Genomic DNA, 20689 nt, shown 5'->3' with positions numbered 1-20689 from the left:
TGGTTTCTGGCATTTTTTGGATAAATAAACATGCAGCGCGTTAAATTGACCCGGGAACGTCATTGCTGTTCCTGACAAACGAATGTAACAGGAGGGTTAATTTGCAAATTAGTAACTTTATTTATTTCATACAAACAGTATAACTAAATTATTACTGAGGAATTGTACATCCATTACAGCTAGCATTGGAAGGGTTCCCATGGTTTAGTCGGCTCCTACACAAAGATAGTTTGTCTAAAAATGTTACATGTTAACGTTATTCTGAGTCTTAGGTGGACTTTGTTGAAATAACTTGTACAATTAGGCTGCCAATTACTAAAATGAGGGAAAACAAGCCCTGTGGGAAATAAAACAACACACGAACAAAAGCCAGAACAGCACTTGTCAAGCAACTAATAAAAATTCAGTTTCATTTCCATTTTCACTATCTCACATTGGCTCGTTACGCTTGTTAACTTGTGAACTAGTACCTTAGGGTTATGTTTTTGTCAAGACGATTTTTCAATGAACATGAATTGTACCTTAAGTTACACTGGATACCACGCCCGCTTGCTTCATGAAGCTGAGAGTTTGCATTGAGTGGCTCTTGAAGTTAAATAAAGTATATATTATACACATAAAAAGGTTTCCACATCGAGGGAGGGAGCCTAAATATCAAATGCAAACTAAATATCTTGCACAGTGTAAACAGAAACCACTTCAGGTTACCTTCAAAACACTCGTCGATTGCCCAACTAGTGCCCCCGGTGGCTATGAGCTGTATTTTGGTCGTGATCAACAATGTTCACAATCAATGTTCATGTGCATGTGAGACATTTATACTTGTGCAGTCGCCAGTCTGGCTCACTAGAGGGCGCTGTGACTTTTTCGCCAGTCGGATTAATTTATGTTTCCACTTCCTGCTTCACTTTCAACGGTGGCGGCTGAAACTTTCACTGAAATTTCGGCCGAATTCCGCCTAAATGTTGCCGAATGAGACATACCCTGTGACCGCGTGCGTCAATTAAAATTGCGGGTTAGTCCTTGGCAGTCATGGGAACCTGTAGTAACATGTAAGTAATACATATTAGCAGTCTAACACGAGAATTAAAACATAAAACACTGAAGTTTATTCAGATGCATTTTTATTAGAAAATACTTCAATCCTTCCCTAGGGTAGGGGTCAGGGTAAGTTAGCTTTTGTTTTTATGTTTTATGTTCCAGGTTTTTATGAAGACCCCCCCCCCCCCCCCACAAAAAAAAAGTCAAAACAGTGAAAGCCTCACACAGAAACTGCAGAAATATGGCGGACATATGGTGGGACTTCTTGCAGATTTTCATTCATTGTTGATTATGTTGAGACCAAATACAGATGGATGTGTTTACTTGCCGATTCTGTTATTTGTGCAAGGATCACAATACGTTAAAAGGGTAAACTGAGGCGCTCCACCGAGGCGTCGTGCGTTGAGGGCACAGTGTTTTTCGACGCTATAATATATACAGCGCTACCTCAGACAAATTCTCAGATGTTGCGGTCTGAGCCAGCTGATCTGCTAGGACTTCTTGGCATGAAAGACGTTGGGAATCCCTCTCCCAGCTAATTCCTTTTTTTTTTTTTTTTCAGTTTGTCACCTGCTGTCTTTAATTCATGCATGCTGTTTTCTCTTTCCTCCTCTCTGTGCTCCCGCTCTCTGTCGCCCCTTTTGAAGTCATTCGGAGCCCTGTGGTTTTCAAAGGGTCAGAAAAGGGCAGCCCTACTGTCCTATCTATCGAAAGGCAGGCTGTGGGGTAAACGTATGCCACCACCTGTCCTCGGGCGCTCTGTGTCAACACTGCTGGTGTCGCTGTACTCGCGCCTCGTCGTTTCACCCCCTAACGCTCGTACATTGTTTTCTCTCGCTCACACACGCCGAAATGCATGAGCGACTGAGCAAACACGGAGAAACGTGCGCGCTACAAGCGTAGGACCCCTGCCGTCTGACAACAGTCACACCGAGACAAATCAAGGAGTCCCGCTGCTAAAAGCCCACCCTTTCCTCACACTTCACATTACAGAGGGCTCTCTCTGGCCCGAGCCCAAACCAGCGGGGGATGTTTAGTTGAGAGAAAGGGCCATGTCCTGGGGAGAGAGTCAATTGCAGGTCCGGGGTCACGCAGAGAGTGGACAGAGACAGCCAAAAGTCCTTCAAGATGAAAAATTAGCCTTTCAAATGATGTTGAAAGATCAAACCACTCAGGAAACGGTGGGTGTTTTTTTTTTTTTTTTTTTTATCCTCCCATTCAAGAGAAAGTTTAAGAAGTCCTTCTTATTCAGCCCCAGTTTCCTGTCCTGCATGCCCAGAGGGAAAGCTCCCAGGAATTCCCACATCTGGAAGGGAAGCCAACGTGGAGCAGGACGATCCAAAACTGGACACGAGGCCCGAGTCCGAGTCCGACAGCGCCAGCTCCTCAAACTTCTGTATCACCGTCCTCACTGGCCGGAAGGAAACCTCCCTGCGCCACCGACCTTCGCCGGCCCCGGCAGGCCCCCTGTAGGCCGAGTCCTTGCTGACAAACACGTGAGGGGGAGGGGGCAGGCCGCATCGCAGCCTCAGGATGCCTTGGCCCAGGCCCAGAGCTGGGAGCACTCCAGCGGGGCTGAAGCGAGTGGGAAGTGTGGCGAGATGCTCTTGGGTCAGGGGGTTGTGGAAGCTCAGCGTCCCTCCTCCAACGTTGAGGAAAACCCCAAGGGTTTTGATCTGAGGCGGGACAGTGCGAAGCGGCTCACAGCTTCCATCATACTCGGCAAAGAAAGACAAACCTTTCCTCGTGAGCCACCAGCCATTAGAACCATCCAGTGAAATCACACCTGAGAGAGACATAAAAGCAAATAAACTTATATTTTCGGGACACATTTAATTAAAGGATTCCACACTTTGGACAGAGGATACTTCTATTTCACTTCGCCACACAGCGGCGCGATGAACACAAGTGTCAGGGATGATACTGATTTTTTCCAGTATCTCTTGGGCTCTGAAAACACCTCACCTCACTCAGATCACTAACACTGGGTAGATGGGTACTAGCGACGCCCTGGTTTGAATCACATGCTCCGCAAGCATGTGATCACAAATAGTCTTTATTTATCGCATTAAACCTACAAGTCAAAGAGCGTGTGTCTAGGGGTTGCCACTCTGGTCCAGACAGAAATATCTCAACGTCCACTGAACGGACATATGGAAGTATACTGTTCATACTAAATCTAGCAACATTTAAAAAGTTACATCAAATTTAAGGCTTATTGTAGGGCAGGCTCAATATCAGTCATTGATCCTCACTCACTTAATTATAGACAAAATCTTCGCAAAACTATCTGAACACCAAATTCAATTACACACAGTTACAAGTAATGTTTATTCTTTATATACTGTGTGTCAGTAATCTCATTCATTCCCAGTTAAATCTTAGGCTGTACAGCTGTTCATCCATTCTGTCATTAGACTTTTTTAATAATAGTTGTGTACAACAACATCAGTATTCATTAATTATACAGTTGGCTTTGTACTTAAAATTATCCTGTCCAGTTGTTGTATAACCTTAACTACCTTGGAAAATGTTGTGCACCACAGGTCTTCAACAGGGGGTCCGCGACCCCTAGATTCCGCGGGGGTACTGCAGGGTGGGTCGCGAAATCTCCGGGTGATTAGATATTTTTGATATATTTGATACACTGTCCCTACTACATTTAGTTATGTTTAAAGGTAAACCTATGTATGTTTATGGCAGTTGCACAGCCACCCTACTGTTGCACATATTTGAAATTTGAACCTCTATAATTTGAATAGCTTAATATTAAATGGAAAATGATAATAATAATGTATATTTACAAATAGCACTAGGTCAAGTTTAATGGTTTAATTAGGGGGTCCCTACTTAAGCTCTCCATCAGTTTGGGGGTCCTGAAAAAAGTTGAAGACCCCTGTTGTACCATGAAGAACTGGGGCTCCTTTTTTTTTTTTTTTTTTTTTTAAAGTTTAGCTTAGTTTTTTTTGTTTACAGCCATGTGTTTGACATATAAAATGATCATTTCTGTCACATTTGGAGCATCCCCACTTTACATTTATGCCCTCTCTAAAACTTTTGGACAGAAACTTAGGAACTGGAAATCACCTTTCCACAGTCTGTTCATGGCCTAACCACATGGTGGCACTATGATCTATGGAGTTCCTTGATGACGTTCTTGTGTGTGTTTACAAGTCTACGTGTCACATTTCAGATGTCTATCTCAAACAAGCACGGTCTTGCTGACTAATTTTGAGTGTTTTTTGAAACAATAAGTACATTGGCATTATACCAAATAAAACCAACTCAGGAAAACTCTTACCAATCATGTAGATGGAGCTATTACAAACATCCACCTCCCAGTAGTATTGCCCTCGTGTTATCACAACATCAGCACACACGTGACAGCATGCCCTGGGGTTAGAGCTCATCAGTGGCGTGCTGATCCTTTTGACGGGAAGTGGGGCTGGGAGACTCTCCTCGTGGTAGCTGACTGTGAGGGAGGAGTTGGAAAGATGGAGAGCTGGTGGGACAGTTGATGAGTCCAGAGCAAAACGAAGTCCTGAAATGGGCCAGAGCAAGAATAAGACTGGATGCACAATGTGATGTGAATATCCAAACACGTCACTTGTCATCTATACACACAAATGAATTTTTTGGGCATTAAAAATAACAAAAACTGTAGACCTCCTGACCATAGACAGAATTCTTCATTTCCTCCTCTTCCAGGTCTACAGCGACATCTACTGGTATCATAGGGGGACTGGGAGCATTGGAACCTGAGGCAAATATGGGAAAATTACAATGTTTCCAGTGTTGACAGTCAAGATTATTCCTTGAATAATAATTCCTAGAAACTGTCAGAACCATACTCACTATATGAACCCGTCTGCCCTGTTCCTTCTGCTGTACCACCCTAAATAAATTCACCGTTTGCACCCACAGAAGAAACAAACAGTATCAACATTATTTCTACTATTTGAGGAATATGAAAAAAAAATTATACATGCCCAGAGTTTCATTCATGGTCAAGGTCATTTTAATACCATTACAGGATTATTATTATTAATATTATGTCATATTACATACAAGTTTGTTTCAGTTTAAGGCGTAGGTCTTCAACAGCTCTGTTTACCTTCTTCTTTTGTGACTGGCAGCGCAGAGGTTGTGGAGAATGTGTATGCGCATTATCTAGTTAAAGCCCGATTAAGGCGTATACATGCCTGGGAAAATCGCTTTCCGACCGCATTTAGTCAGAGTAACGCGTTTACATGTGCTTAAAGTCGGATTACAGCAAAAATTTGTTGTTTTATTTTCATGTGCATGTAAATGTACTGACTCATTCAGCAACACAGGATCTGAATGAGCGCCACAGTCGCCGAGACCTGTCAAGCAAAGCCTCCTGTACACCGTAGGACGCGCCCCTATCGTAGCTGAGCCAATCACAAGGCCACATATTACACGCTGAGTGTCAGGTTTCCCGCAATTGGCAAATTCAGTCCCCAGGGGAAATCCCAGAGCACACTGCAATATTAGCAGAAGAGAAGGTAACAGTGCAGATCGCTCCCATCAGCCAACTACTGAGGCCTAAATGCCTCTGTCAGTGCGTTTACATGCACGTGAAAAAAAACTAATTATTGCCTTAACTTAAGTGCATGTAAACACGTTACTCCGATTAAAATCGGAGTTCTCATTATCCGATTGAGACACCCAGATAGTGCGATCGGAATCGGAGTTTTGTCGGATGTTCATGTTTAAAGCGGTTACACGACAGTAGAAGAAGAGTAGACTACCGTAGTCTCTTCTCCACTCTATATATCTGAAAGAACATCTCAGGCAGTCATTTTTTGAACTTTGAACGTTTTTGCTTGTATTCAAACAATCTTCTGATATGATCTCTAGATCATAACTCACTGACTGTACAAGAAACATCTCGTTTGTAGTACGCTTGACCAATGTTTTCCATGCAGTTGACAGTATTATTCTGTGTTTTATTTGGTATATCAGTAACAGACAAGCAGTGATGGAAATAACGGCATTAAAATAAATAGCGTTTTTTTTTTTGTTTGTTTGTTTGCTTTTGTCGAGGAGAGGAAGGAGGGGCGAAACAACTGTTGTGAGCTGTCACTGGCCGACCCAGGGTTTTCTCTCTGACTCTGTTATATCTGCCTGTCACATTCTTGACTCGACGGCCTGACAGACTGTATCACTGTAGAAGCTTCAGCTCAAAAACAAGTTTTGGTCTACCCCCATAAAGACTGATCTCTGAAGAGATTTTGTTTGCTCTGCACCCAAGAAAGGGAGGGATTTGGCAGCAGATATCGGGCTCTGTTCAGGACGCTGATTTATTTTCATATCAACAGCCTTTAGAAATAGCAAGGGTTTGACGGCATCATTTCAGTTTTGGACAAGGTATGGCAAGAACCACCCCGGGGAGATTTTCCCCCTGCAGAATTTTTTTGATGCTGTCGTTAGCTTGTTTAAACTGACTGCAACCGATTCACGATGTTTCTCAATTTTTCATTTCATTGTATTCTGGTTGACAAGTAGTGTTGACCAAGCATACATGGGCGTTTTTCGGAAATAAGATTAATATATAAGCCTGTTCAGTCATGTAAGGCTTTAGTTGCTCCACATGGACGTCTCTCATCTGCAACACAGCATGACGAGGCAGCGACGTGCATGCCATACGTACATGTGGGAGACAGTGTCAGTGTGGAAGAGCCGTCACCATCACAAATCGGTCAGAGAGAATTAGAGCAGAACTGAGTACGTCCCGGTACACCGTAAAAAGTCTTGGTACACCAGGGGTTAGAATCTAGAAGCGCCAGTAGCATACTCCGTTCCATACCTTTTCTACCGAAGTCAGGGTATGGTGTGCCACACCTTGCCATGCCCAAACGACGCCCCTGTTTGACGGGCCCATTCTTCAAGTCATGAACAAACTGCAACTTTATCTGGAATGTACGCGATGACGTATGAGGGAGGAAAAAACAGGCAGCTTTACAGCAGGTCCAACATCGGCACGTCAGCACCACACACAACAGCTGAATAGCGAAGCAATTGTCTGACATTTTTAGTCCTTTCATGCTGTTTAAATCATTCAGCCGCACACGGTAAAGTTGACTAATCTGTACAATCCTGATGATAAACATGTCTTTTGTACAACTCTCATGCATGGCGTTGCTGAGGACCACGTACGTTAACATAATTTCTCACTGCACTAACATCCTGCTGAGCTGTTACAGTGAGATTTGTTTGCAGCCAGTGCAGACGCCGGGTTTGGTTACAGATAAAACGCCCAGACATGTTGGCAGGTACATTTCTGTTTTTTTTTTTGTTGTGTTTCTCACAGCTTTTGGAAATTCATTGCGTGCTACATCTTGAGAGCAGTATCAGTCTTACCATCTAAACTCGGCCTAGTGCTATGTATAAATATACATGATCAGTTATCATTTTGCATTCAATATTAAGCTATTCACATAATACATAGGTTCAAATATTATTATTTTTTTTTTTATTTCAAACCAATGCAATGGTAGGGTGGTGTGTAACCGCCTTAAATTTGAACATAATTGACAGATTCAAGTTATAAGTTTAAACATAGTTAAATGTAGTAGGGGCAGTGAATCACTCAGTGCGTTTACATGCAGAGCTTAATCGAGCTATGCTCAAAATTCGACTACAGTCACTACAGTCCTTGTCCCAGTTTACATGCAGCGCAAGAAAACTATCCTCCTGTTCCACACTAGGTGGCGATACGTGTCTTTTCAGCGGGTTAATACCACGTTATTATGGCCCGATTTCCGGGTTGACCTATTACGTGATATAATAAACAAGAGTCGTTAATGCGGCAGACCGGCATTTCAAACAACAACCATAGGGACAATGGTACATATTTTAATCTTGTACGTAATGTTCGCGCTACTTCTGATGCAGGTAAGATCCGCAGACGCCTCCGTTTGTCTTCTTCTTCTTCTACGATCGCCTTCTTGGACGTGTTTGTTCCGGGGTCACACGACAGCGCAGCGGTGGTGGAGCATGCGCACACGCATTATCCGATTGAAAACTCCGATTCCAGTCGCATTATGTGGGTGTCTCAATCGGATAATGAGAACTCCGATTTTAATCGGAGTAACGTGTTTACATGCACTTACGTTCTCCTGTTATAGTCCGATTAAGGCAATAACTCATTTTTTTCACGTGCATGTAAACGCACTGACAGAGGCATTTAGGCCTCAGTAGTTGGCTAATGGGAGCGATCTGCACTGTTACCTTCTCTTCTGCTAATATTGCAGCATGCTCTGGGATTTCACCTGGGGACTGAATAGGCTCTTGGCCAATTGCGGGAAACCTGACACTCAGCGTGTAATATGTGGCCTTGTGATTGGCTCAGCTACGATAGGGGCGGGTCCTTTGGTGTACAGGAGGCTTTGCTTGACAGGTCTCGGCTACTGTGGCGCTCATTCAGCTCCTGTATTGCTGAATGAGTCAGTACCTTTACATGCACGTGAAAAAAAAAAAATATATATATATTGCCTTAATCTGACCAGTAGAAGAACCATCTGAGGGATATTGCGCATTTTACCTGCACCATAAGTAGCGTGCACATTACGTACGAGATTAAAAAAGCTGTACTATTTATAATTCCATAGGGATCCGTTTAGATTTGCGAAGTCGCTGTTTGGTAAATTGAAGCCTGATGGAACTGAAACAGGAACTGGAGGAGTACTTGGAGGAGGTACATAAAGATAAGGAAAGGTAAGGAAGATGGCACTACCCTCTGATACTCCACCAATAGGGGAGATAGGTAGTGCGATGACAGCCCACCAAGGTGGAAATTGATTAAGGAAGTGGTGAGGCGCGCAAGAGCCTCTGCAGCCCCCAGACCTAATGGAGTCCCCTATTGGCTGTATAAGGATGCCTACATGGACGCCTGCGACGTAGACTGCTCCATGCACAAGCAGACTGCTGGATGAGCTAACAGGAGCCTGCAGTGGGCTAGGATGAAAGTGAAGTCGAGTAAATCTAGGAGTATTTCAGTTGTAAAAAAAAAGTTAGTAGATAAGAGGTTTGTTATATATGAGGAGGTTGTTCCCACAGTTTTTCAGTTGGACTGGGCTTCTAAATGTGCTTTGGTTTGGATCTTGGCATAAGGGATTGTAACATGTTATCCTGTGTAATGATAAATACTAAGTAATAATAAGTACCTCTGCAGGCCCCCTAGGGATCGTGGAGGTACTCCTAGGGGTTATTAAGTTAATATGACATACTATTAACACTTTAATGACCCTGTAATGGGAGTAAAATGACTTTGACTATGAATTGTGGACCCCTTGTTGATGACCTATGCTCTAACGCAGAAACCAAATAAAAATTCTCCCAAAAGTCCAAGCCATGCAAAATAAAGGAGTGCACTCTCACCTGCACATGCTGTAGGGGATATTTTGGGAGACAGAAAGTGGCAGACGACCACCTCCAGCATGGCAGCTCCACAGGATGTCGACAACAGGGGCACAGCACAGAGCAGGCAGATTGTTGTTCAACACGGTGTGGAAGCTGACTAGTTTCCTCTCCGGCTACTACACAGCGACCACACATCGTGTGAGAGCATGGCAGCATCAGGGCGACGTCACAGTCTCGGTTACAGGCTGGACAGCGGGGGAACTGCTGCGAACAATCTACATCCTTGTCCTCATCTTCTCCCCTTTGGCACCGTACCGCATCCAGCTCTGCGGGTCTTACTTCAGGACTTGAGTTCTTCACCGCCATGTCATATCTTTGTGTACATGCGTCCTTACAATAGATATTTAGACAGTTTTGCACTAAAATGATGTCCCAAAAATGTGTATTCCAGTATGGAGTGAGAAGTCTTTCTGTGTATATTCAGCTATCATCTTCAGAAAAGCTTCAGCGAGGGCAACGTCACAGTTTGCCTAAATGTGCCGAGTCTCTTTGTCAGAGAGAGACTAAGAAATCCCTCAGTGGAGCAGTCCTGTCTGTCTCCTGGCTGGCTGTGATGAAAGAAATAGGTAGAGTTGCCTTGCTGCCGATAAAAGAGAGCGAGAGAGCCTAGTGTAGACGGCCAGCCTTTTGAAACATAGCCATTGCTTGCTGTTGCCGTGGTTACGGCTATTACCACAGAGCCTCAAAGAACCCTTGTGCACGCACACATGCACAAAGAGCTCATTAATGCTGAGAGCACGAGCCATGCCACTCAGGCACAACCCATTACACGAATGCGTACACATACATGTATGTACGGCATGACCTGCTGTGCCTAGATTACGAGAAAGTGTATTGCCTCCAGAGCTTTAGGGCAACATGATGGGAATGTCAGTGGAACTTTCAACACATTCTTTGTGATTCACTGAGACATCCAATTATTACGCTCGCCTTGTCTACAATGCCGAGGGCACGTCTGAGAGCATGGAGGGTTATCCAATGGCAGAGGATATAACAGTTAAGGAAAGGTGGGAAAAGAACAAGTATAGGCACAGACTTCTTCCACTGTGTGCAATCTGTTTTTGTTTCTAATGGAAATTCATGTGAACAATGAGGTGGTTGCATCATTGCACAATATTCCACAAGTGAAATCTGTCGTAGCCTGTTATCTCTCCACTTTGAAGATGCAGTGACTAATTTGTGTTGGTTTTTGGGGTTTAGTGTGCAGTCTGCAGATGGATTTATTCCAAGATACTAGTGGAAAGAAGTTAAAAAAATTCAAACGATACGTGATCAGATATGGAAAAGTGTGAACTACTACAGCGTAAGACATTTCAGGTCAGCTTAACTTGCAAATGAAGGTTCACTTGCTGCCTTGAAACTGCAAGTTAACTCAACTGAAGATTCCCTTTGTTTCAACTCTGAAAATAAAGTTCAAAAGGTTGATTATACTACACTGTTCTAGTTGTCACAATATTGTTTTTTAAGTTGTCAAAATTGACTTAACTTTTAATCACTTGTTATCTTAACTTGATACCATTAGTTGAAACAAATAATTATTATACATCATCAATACATGAAAACTTTTAACCACATCTTGTTTAAACTTGATACTGTGAGTTAAAACATTTTTTAAAAAAACATTATCAATACAATAACGTTCTTTAGCTAGTAAAACAAACAGATATTTCATTATCATTGTAACTCACAGTTCTGATAAGACTCCCCATTTAAAGTTAAGAAGATTAAAATTCTAAATTTGTTTCAACTTGTAGGGTAAATGACAGAGCTTCACACTGAATTCTGGCATTTGTCCAAAAATAGAAGATTTATTTTATAAACACGTTTATATAAACTTTAACAGGGGTTAAAGGTTTTAACATGCCAATGTATGTCTACCATACCTGAAACGGTGCACTCAGCTTCCCAAATAACTGCTGCCTCCTAGTAGTTGCTTGACAAGTGCATTTCTTCGTTTACATGCAATATCTAAGCAGTTTATTTCTGAGTCCATGGATTCTGGCTGAACATTGGTGCGGTTTAATGTTCATGACAACCCTCTGAAGGAACTCAAAAGAATACTTACGTGGGTACTCAAGGTTTAGGCAGTAGATTGCACCCAGTAACATGGTTAAGGGCACATCTCGGAGGTATGTAGGATGATCTTCTCCTCTACTACCACAGTCACGTTGAAAACATCCAAAGGAAATGCATCATGCAGAGGGCCTTCGTGTCTGATCAACAGTCCAACTTGCATACCTCTCATTATCACGTCAAGGGTTTCACCATGAGCCTGAAAACATGAAGACAAAACACAGATCTTAACAGACTGACTTAAACATCACTGCTATTCTAATAGAGAAAGGCTACAAACGTCTTTGAAATTAGCTAAGTAAGTGTTGTCATTGCCTTTCTCCATGTTCATTGTTAAGCCCCAATAATAAAACAAACTAAGTTATTTTGGCCACTAGGTGGAGCTAAACTGAGGGAAAATGTAGTATATTTTGATTTTAAGTATGAATAAGAATTCAATGTTATATACATTGCATTTGAAATGGAAGAATAATTATTATAGACTATGCATCACACAGCTACATGCACATGGACAGAAACTCCGGGACACACCTTTTAACTAGCATATAACACGTGGTCAAAAAAAATGAATCTGGGATGTAGCCTACTACTTTATCATCCCAGCAAACCCTTCTCTGATATACTATACTATATACTACTAAACTATTTTTAATGTGATAAGGTAGCATTACATTATTTAAAAAAACAAAAACAAACAAACAAAAAAATAATATCAGTCTGGATATTTTATTACATATTGGTTAGGTTAGCTCCTGCCTGGCAGAGGAGCTCAATGTCTTTTATTCCAGGTTTGAACCCCATGAGGTTCCCTCATGCCTCACACGCTCCACCATCATCTCCTATCCCCTATCACAGGATTAAATGACTACAGACCAGTTGCCCTGACGTCTGTGGTCATGAAATCCTTTGAACGACTGGTGTTGGCCCACCTGAAGGACAGGAGGGGTAGACACAAAAAACACAAATATGATTGCAACATATAGTGCATAGTTTGACTACCTAAAACAACCAAATATAGGATTCCTATGCTGTACTCTCACCTGTCTCTCACTAAACAATGCAGGCCATCTGTCCCTGACTGCAGAAATGAGTGGCTCGTCACCAATGATCTCTAATCTTCACTGGGGGAATGTTGCAGTCATCAACTATATATATATTTTTATCTATAAATGACGTTCATTTTCAGTTAATTCATCAAATTGCAAGCTCCATCCGTCTGTGTCAAACATACCGGTGGGACAGCGAGTAGACAGGTGCGGGAGTGGTCCAGACCTGTTAAACGGGTTTTTGAAAAGGTCCTCATACCCTTTTGGAGAAGTTTGTGTATTTTAAAATCAATCTATTTTAAATTCAGTCTACTACAGGAGCTAACATGAAATTGGCCTCTACTCTGCTACCTGCCCGGAGAAATGCGCCACACGCACGCCCGCGCGCGCAGACACACACCACAAACAGTTAAAACAAGTTTACTAAATGAATTTGAGTACTAACTAGTCAATATAAAATACAAAGAGAGCAAAGCACGAGCATGAAGTGACGCAGCCCTAAGACGCGAGCCTCAATCGTTAGGGAGCTAACTAGCAAACTAGCCAACTCATGTCGGCTCGAAAGCACAACCTACACATTTAACGTTATTACGCTACTACATATAAGGTTAATGTTAAAAGACTTACTTAGAGATAATTAAACTCACCTGGCACTGTTGTTCCTCAGCCTTGTGTAAAAAAAAAAAAAAACGTGCTACCCCACGTTCACACCTTGTCACTTCGGTCCCTTCGCTGCATGTCGTGTTATTTCTCCTCGGTTTGTAGGCCGTTGTCAGGCGTTGTCTCAGTGGAAGTAACGTTAGTCCTTGATCATTTACTACAAGGTGTCTGTATTTCGATTGGAACTCGATATATGACTTATCTGCGGTGTTTAAATTATTCTGTTCATGCTTCAGCCTTGCCATGAATTATAGAAGACAATTAAACTCAAAAGTACAAATATTCATTTTGTAGCTCCCATTGGCCCACTCGCGCCTTTTCCCCCGCTCCCCGTCCCTCCATCTGATAACTTGCCCAACCCAAGTTTGATCAACACATACTGATCTGATAAAAGTTCCAAATAATAAACACAATTAATAACAGTAAGTTCTACTTTTTAAAACTCACACAGATGAGTTCAAAATCCAAGACTCGTCAGAGCTGTGTTAACGACAGGAAGTAAGTGGACTTAACTAAACGGAGCTGTTCTGTTTTACAGTGTAGAAGACTGGGCCAAATCTGTGTCTTGCCATATGAAACGCAGGCTTTCTCTGGTCTCTTGATGTTTAGTGCATTTACAGTCATCCCGAATCTTATTACAGTTATAATAAATGTTTCCCTCTCTGTATTAGTCCTGTGATGGGCTTGCAGCCTGTCCGGTGTATCCTGTCTCTGCTAACCGAGATAGGCTGTAGACAAAGCAACTCTCTACTGTAGAGGGTTGCTTTGTCTTATCTGTCTTATCATGTAGAGTCTACATGATTAGACAGATAAGATAGATGTGTAAGTATGTGTGACAAACCCACTGACAATACGAAATCTAACAAGACTGAACTCTTTTTACTCAGACCTGAGCAGCAGACAATGTGCAACACTGCAACGTTGCTCTAGAAATTGTTCACTAACTTTTATTACTGTAACAATAACAGCTTTTACCAATGACATTAGCAATGGCTGTGGTACGAAGAAAGGCAGTTGATCTGATATAAAATTCACAGCGCTCTGAATTTGCACACAATTACATAATGCGCTTCCAGGTGCAACTCAACTTCTGTTGCCCCCATGTGGAAAAAATATCAATGAATGCATATATGGCTATTGCAACATTTGTTTACTCTGCAACACCCACGGCGTGGATGTCTGTCCCGAAAACGTTATTGCTCTTCTGTTGCTATTCCCGTAACCCCCACGTTTCTTGTAAATTGGCCAAAACGAATTTGTTTCCTGTCCACGGAAGGAACACTATCAGACCATTACTAATGTCGCTAGTGGTACCAGTATAGCAGTAGTTGTGCTGGTTGTACCACATTGGTCTCTAGCCTAGAATAATAAATAAATAAATAAATAAATAAAAACACTGATAGAAGTGTGAGACAAAAAGGAACAGCCCTCAGTCATCAACTTACTTAGAACTGAGTTATAAAAATCTGCATTGCCACGTTATAACTGGACACGCACATGATCTGGTGTTATTTGCATTGAGAATCTAGAGTCAAACATTAACTTTGGGCCAAAACAAACACAACCTACTTTCCCTGGAAGTTTGCTGCTCAACGAGACGTCACTCTTGACATGCCAGCTTGTTACACAGTCTTTAAGAAATTCAAAAGAGAAAGTAGTTGAATGCCGTCTCCCAACCTGATGGGTGGCTTAGGACTACACCGGAACTTTATGGGCTCATGAATGAGCTTTGATCGTCTGTGATCTGAACTCGTTTCTATGAAGTTGAAGGGAAAACGGATGCAGGGTGAGAGACTACGGCTGAGAGACAACATGTATCCAGGAACGGGTTATGGCGTATAGCAGTAAGTCAACTGCATGGACTCATTCACTGTATTATAAGTGGTGTCACCGTGGTCTATATGTCCTTTTAGTGGTGTGAAAAGATGCAACTTTCGTGTCAAACATGATGTGACATACAGTAAATCATGGGCCCGTTCCTTTAGTGTGAGGTCCAATGCTTTGAAATAATGCTGCAGTACACTCGCAGGTTGTGCGCTCTTTGAAACAAGCCGTGACCAATATGTGATCATGTTTCTCAGAAAATCTGATGTAAGAGTATTTCCACAATTTTTGATTGCCCATTCATCACATTCCAGTATTCAAATTTTACATAAACTTCAATGGACACCTACTTTTACGACTTGTCAGGGCAAGACTGCTGGGCGTGAGTCATTCATGATAAGGGGGTGATACGGAAACATTTCAAACACGCACTTGGTTTAAAGAGGAGCTGGATAAATACAAGGTGGGAGGGAGATATAAAAAATCACTGCAAGGAGGTGAAATTGTACGTGCAGCGCAAAGAAGATAGATGGAAACGTATCAGTTATCTCTGCCATGCGCTCCCCCAGGACTCCTGGTGCTGCTGTTAGGGGTGTTTTCAGCACACCTATGTGAAGTACAGACCAGGCCCACTGGCTATTGGTGCAAAAATAGTACCATGAGGTCAAAGCTTGAGGAAAAGGTGAGTAAATACATGAGTAGTTAATTTCTAGCACTGCAGACACCTTCTTTACAGATTTCTGTTTGTGCATGCAAAACTCTGACGTTGTACATTGTATATTGTCAGGTTAACTGCTCAGATGTACTGGTTTCTCCTATCAAGCTATGCACTGGAATCCAGGCAGCAGAATGGGCAATTACAACAGTAAGTCCTGCATGACACGCACCGAAACAACCACAGACACACACACACCTAATCTGGTGTGTTTGTTTTGCCCTTTTCTTTCTTGACACAACAGACTGTCACAATATCACAAGGCTTATCAAGCAGCATGGTGAAAAAATTGATAGTTCAGTTGAGATTCCCAGGGATGCACCACTTACGCGCTTGGCAAAAGTTGCTGCTCTTCAGGCCTAGCAACTTTAACTGTCAGAGGTTATTATGTGTAAAGATGTTCCGACTTGAACCCCAACTCTGCACCTGTTGTTTAGGTCTTGACAAAGCTACGCAGATTCTAAATGGCTTTAAGAAACCTTAAAAGCCCTTGTTTCAGCTTATCTTCTGGTCACACCATGACTTGGGAGGAAGAACCTTCAACATCTAAATAGCTTTGCCAGGTGTAAACAACAGGTGGGGAGTTGGGGTTGAATAAGGACATTTGTGGCTTTTTCCTCATTATCAAGTGATAACAGACATATCTAACGCTTAGTCATCCAGCGTTCATGCAGCCTTCCGTGGCTTTAATGCAAATTCATGGTAGTGTGGTAACTCTTGCACAGAGCCCACGTCAGTGTGAGACATCTGTGCTTGTGCGCTCCCCAGTCTGGCTCGCTCTGTAACAACGTCACCCAAATGCAAGATGGCACTGTGCCTTTTCTGACAGTCAGGTTCACTTTTGTTTCTACTCCCCGCTTCACTTTCAATAACAACTTTCGCCGACATTTCGACCAAATTCAGTTGATATTTCAGTGAAGGTGAGCCATACAAATGTCTGTATCTCCAAAATTCCTCAGTTAACTTTAACGATTCCTGAGTAGTCCAAAACGATCAATTATAAAAATCGCGGAGATGGAGAAGCAGCCGTAAATACTGAAGCAGGTACTACCAAGTGGACCAGTCACAGCTCTGGCACTCGGCATGGTTCCACCACGTACTTACATTTCTGGGGAGGTGCAGGTCAGCCAGTGAGCGAGGCTCTGCTTTAATGCGTCATTTAGCTAACACAGCTACCATTCAACACGTGACACTCAAGTCAAGCACGAAAATGCATTCCAAAACATCCCACATACTAAGGGGCAATGGCAAAAATAAACAAATAAATGGTTGCCATGGTTGCTGTGTGTAATTGTTACATGGCTTGTGAGTGTGTGTGTGAGTGCAGGATTATTTTGCGCAAAATAGTCCTGCTATCCACTGCCTGCTTGTTATGTAAAGGGTTGATTGGTTTGATCTGTATCGTGTTGTATTTCAGGCTGAAGGCAGAATTGTGAAAGACAGTATAAGAATTTGTGCCAGGAGTAAAATTCTGTAGAAATGGACAGCGTCCAAGGATTATATTACAATATATGAATGATCTACTAATGCTGAACTAACATTGCATTTATTCACGAGCACAATGAAATGCGTCATTGAAACTTTTGTTGTTTTTGTATTTCATTACAAAAACATTATGAATCAAGCTGACAGGTCATCAATTTTCATTTGTGTTGTGTTTGTCCTGAATTCTTACTTAGAGCCACTTTCATCACTTTCATTACTTTGTTACACTTCCGTGTTGAGCGAGACAGAGTAGGGACGGTCTACTACACCAATCATTCATAACATTATGGCCACCTTCCTGTTATTGTGTAGGCCTCCCTTGTGCCTCCAAAATAGTTGTGACTCATCAAAGCATGGACATGGGCCTTCTGAGGGCGTCCCGTCAGCAACGGGATGTCAGATGTTAGTGGGGGCCTTAGAACCCTGTGGGTTGAGGGGAGGGGTCTCTGTGGATCATCCCATAGATACTTGATCAGTTTGGGATCTAGTGAATTTAGAGGCCAGGTCAACACCTTGTGCTGTTCTTCATGTATATTGAGTTGTTCCTAAACCATTCTGTGTGTGTCTGTGTGTGTCAGGCTTCATCCTGCTGTGGATGGCTGCTGCCATCAAGGAGTGTTGTTGCTATGGGGTGGGGGTGTCTGGTTTGGTCTAGGTGGGTGGTACATGTCTAAGTAACACTCACATAACGTATTAACATTTTTACTTTTTTTTTTTTTTACATAGTTTGTCTTGCCTTTTCCTATTCCTTGCTGCTGTAACACCATTATTTTCCCATGGGAATATATAAAGTATTTTCTTATCTTGTATTACATAGCAGCATTGTAACTGTTGTGTGATGTGTGTGTCTGTCTTATGTGAAGCTCCAGCAGAAAAGAGCAAACGTGATGAAGACTCTACAGGTGCTCCATGACGAAGTGCAAAATGCAACGATGAAAGCGTCGCAGTGTCAGCGCCCCTGGTTGGAAGAACTGCAGCGCGACGTCTCATATCATCTGGCTAAAGTCAAGGAGGTTGTTTTGCAGGTAAGACCACAGAACACCAACCTAGCTGCTAGCAAACTCTTTTTTTTTTTTTTTTGTCTTAATCCACAAATGCTTCTGAATAACAAATACTGGTTAAAGCCTGCTGTCCAGTGTACACTCTGTTCTAATTTATTATATTTTCTCACAGGAAGAACACTTAACGCCATCCACTCCCATGGCAGAAGGTTGTTCCAACCCAACTAACCTAATAGATGTACTGTCAAAGTACAAAAAGCTGCTCAGGGGAAAACTAAGAATCTTCAAGGACGCCGTCTGCAAATTTAATGAAACACCTCAAGGCTGATTTATCCAATGAACAGGTCCATGTTTGGGCTGCTTTGTTACCAGAAGACTGATCCGATACACAGAACAGTGTGGAACATTAGGGTTGGACGTGTCCACAAAAACCCAAGGAGAAAGGACAAGGAGCAGGCTTACGCATAGAGCAGTGTGTGCAATGATAAAAAACATTAGCCAGGAAGCGGTTTAAAAGCCAAACCAGGAAGGAGTTTTGAGTTGAATGTTGAATGTTTTCAATGTGGAAAAACTTCTTAAGGCAGCAACATCACGTAGTCCTCGTCTAAAGAAATGCTAGGGCAAAGGTGTATTGCTTAGGCCGGCACGCTCCAAGCGTCCATCTCCCTACTCGTGCCATCTTTGCTTTGTGTGAAATCACACCACAAGGTGCTGCGAGGCTGCCATTAGTTTCGCGAGCACATAATCCCAAAGCAAGAAATTGGAACAAGTGATATTTTGATGTCAAGATGTCACCAGAGGACAAGGTAGGGGATCGCGAAATATGACAATCATAAACACACGTACAAAAGATCCTCAGACTGTGACGAGAAAGGCTTCCATGCCAAGTTGGGTTTCCATGTTTAACAAGAATGTCTCGGGACACTAGTGAAGGATTGTAGAATGCGCTTTCGATTTAAAAGCACCCATTTGATCTTAGAGATAAAGTACACATTGAGCAACTGACTGTTTTAGGAAAGTTGCATGTGCGGGTTCACGAACAGGACATCCGTCACACATGGATTGTTTCCTAGTTAGTAAACCAACTGCCTGTAACAGAGGGAAAATAAGTAGAGGGTGCCAGTATTGCTCATTGCTCCAAACTCTAAATGCAGTGTGGTTGCAGCACCCTCTGTGGGTGCCGGAAGACACATGCTGTCAGAAACGGACGCGGTTTAAAACGCACTGATTTCTCTCTCTCAGTTCTCTGCAATGTGATGAAAGTCAACATGGAGCTGTGTAGCAAAAGACAGACTGTACAACACAATGAGTGTATTATATTTCCATTTAGGATTTAGGATATATCAGTGTTGAAAATTCAAGAATGTACAGAGAATTTGTTTGCCCGCATCACTGCATTACATTTTATTGAAACTGTGTTTGCAATTACTGTAGCGTATGTAAAAATGTTGTATTTACACATGTATATACTGTATATACACACAATATAATATAATATGTAACTATTGCTAGAAGAGTGTTACGTGTCTATATGTGTTATTTATTTACTGCAGAGGACTTTGGACTGTTTGTGGCGGGAGTTGGTCCAATACACTGTTTGCTAGTCTGTATTATCACTTTTATCATTTGTGTTAAACCAGTCAGAACTTTCAAAATAAAAGTCTTTAAGGCGAGCAGGCTTTGCTTCTTGGAAACACGCATAGAAAATGAAGAATGCTCGGATAGTTGAATAAATGTTTTTTGTTTTTTGTTTTGTTTTTCCACATTGCACTGTATTCAGAAATGATAAACAGTGTCATGTAGGATTGCTGCACTTGATGGACTGAACTAAACTGGAAATGTTCTCTGGAAATCTGAACCAAATCTGGAAACACTGTGCATCAGTCATACTTAAAGCATATTACACTTTATATGTAGTTATTGTATTTTGTATTCATTGCCATTTTTTACATGCACAAAATAAAGCAAGAAGAAACAAGTCCAGTTACCACTGTGTCAGCTTTGTATTTTGCAAACACCATGGCAGACCTATGTACCTTTCATAGTTTCATGGCAGTAGCAATGCATGCATTAGTCTTAACTAGCCTATTTATTTATTTATTAAGTTCAAATTAATTCAAGAGTAATTCAACCTTTTTTGCAGAGCCGAAAGCCCGTGTGTTCCAGATGTGTCGTGATGGTTGTCGGCGTCGGTGTCATGGTCAGTGTATCCTGCTCCTGTCAGCAGGTTGCCGGAAGTATGCAGCGCTGTGATTGGTCCAGACACCACGATCATATGACCGAAAGCAACAGGCCGGGAGGCTCTTGAGAATCCTGGAGCTGGAAACATCCGTCAAGTTAGATACGGACAGAGACGACTAAACCGGAAGTTGTTCTGTTTAGAAGTTTAATAGATGCAA

At 42.2% G+C, this 20689-nt stretch overlaps 1 protein-coding gene across 2 annotated transcripts; it reads right to left on the bottom strand.

Annotated features, from left to right (window-relative positions):
- Positions 1–1207: 1207 nt before the first annotated feature.
- Positions 1208–20521, bottom strand: LOC125014045. 2 transcript variants are annotated; one of them, XM_047595062.1, is made up of 7 exons: positions 20423–20521; positions 11552–11758; positions 9445–10034; positions 4897–4936; positions 4716–4799; positions 4343–4582; positions 1208–2827 (listed from the first exon to the last, which is right to left on the bottom strand). In XM_047595062.1, exons 3-7 carry the CDS (start codon positions 9790–9792, stop codon positions 2286–2288), a joined length of 1254 nt encoding a protein of 417 aa, XP_047451018.1. In that variant the 5' UTR covers positions 9793–10034; positions 11552–11758; positions 20423–20521; the 3' UTR covers positions 1208–2285. The 2 variants fall into 2 exon arrangements, with proteins under 2 accessions (XP_047451018.1, XP_047451019.1); XM_047595063.1 differs by lacking the exons at positions 11552–11758; positions 20423–20521 and having other exon boundaries at positions 9445–10883.
- Positions 20522–20689: the final 168 nt, after the last annotated feature.

This window comes from Mugil cephalus, chromosome 9 (genome assembly GCF_022458985.1).
Source record: "Mugil cephalus isolate CIBA_MC_2020 chromosome 9, CIBA_Mcephalus_1.1, whole genome shotgun sequence".
Lineage (NCBI taxonomy): Eukaryota > Metazoa > Chordata > Actinopteri > Mugiliformes > Mugilidae > Mugil > Mugil cephalus.
This window is presented reverse-complemented; position numbering and strand designations above follow the sequence as displayed.

Coding starts and splice junctions, on each gene's coding strand:
- LOC125014045 (XM_047595062.1), bottom strand. CDS start 9,792: ATGGCGGTGAAGAACTCAAGTCCTGAAGTAAGACCCGCAGAGCTGGAT. Junction 4,583..4,715: donor AATGAAGAATTCTGTCTATG/GTCAGGAGGTCT, acceptor GGCCCATTTCAG/GACTTCGTTTTGCTCTGGAC. Junction 2,828..4,342: donor TAGCTCCATCTACATGATTG/GTAAGAGTTTTC, acceptor TGTCTCTCTCAG/GTGTGATTTCACTGGATGGT.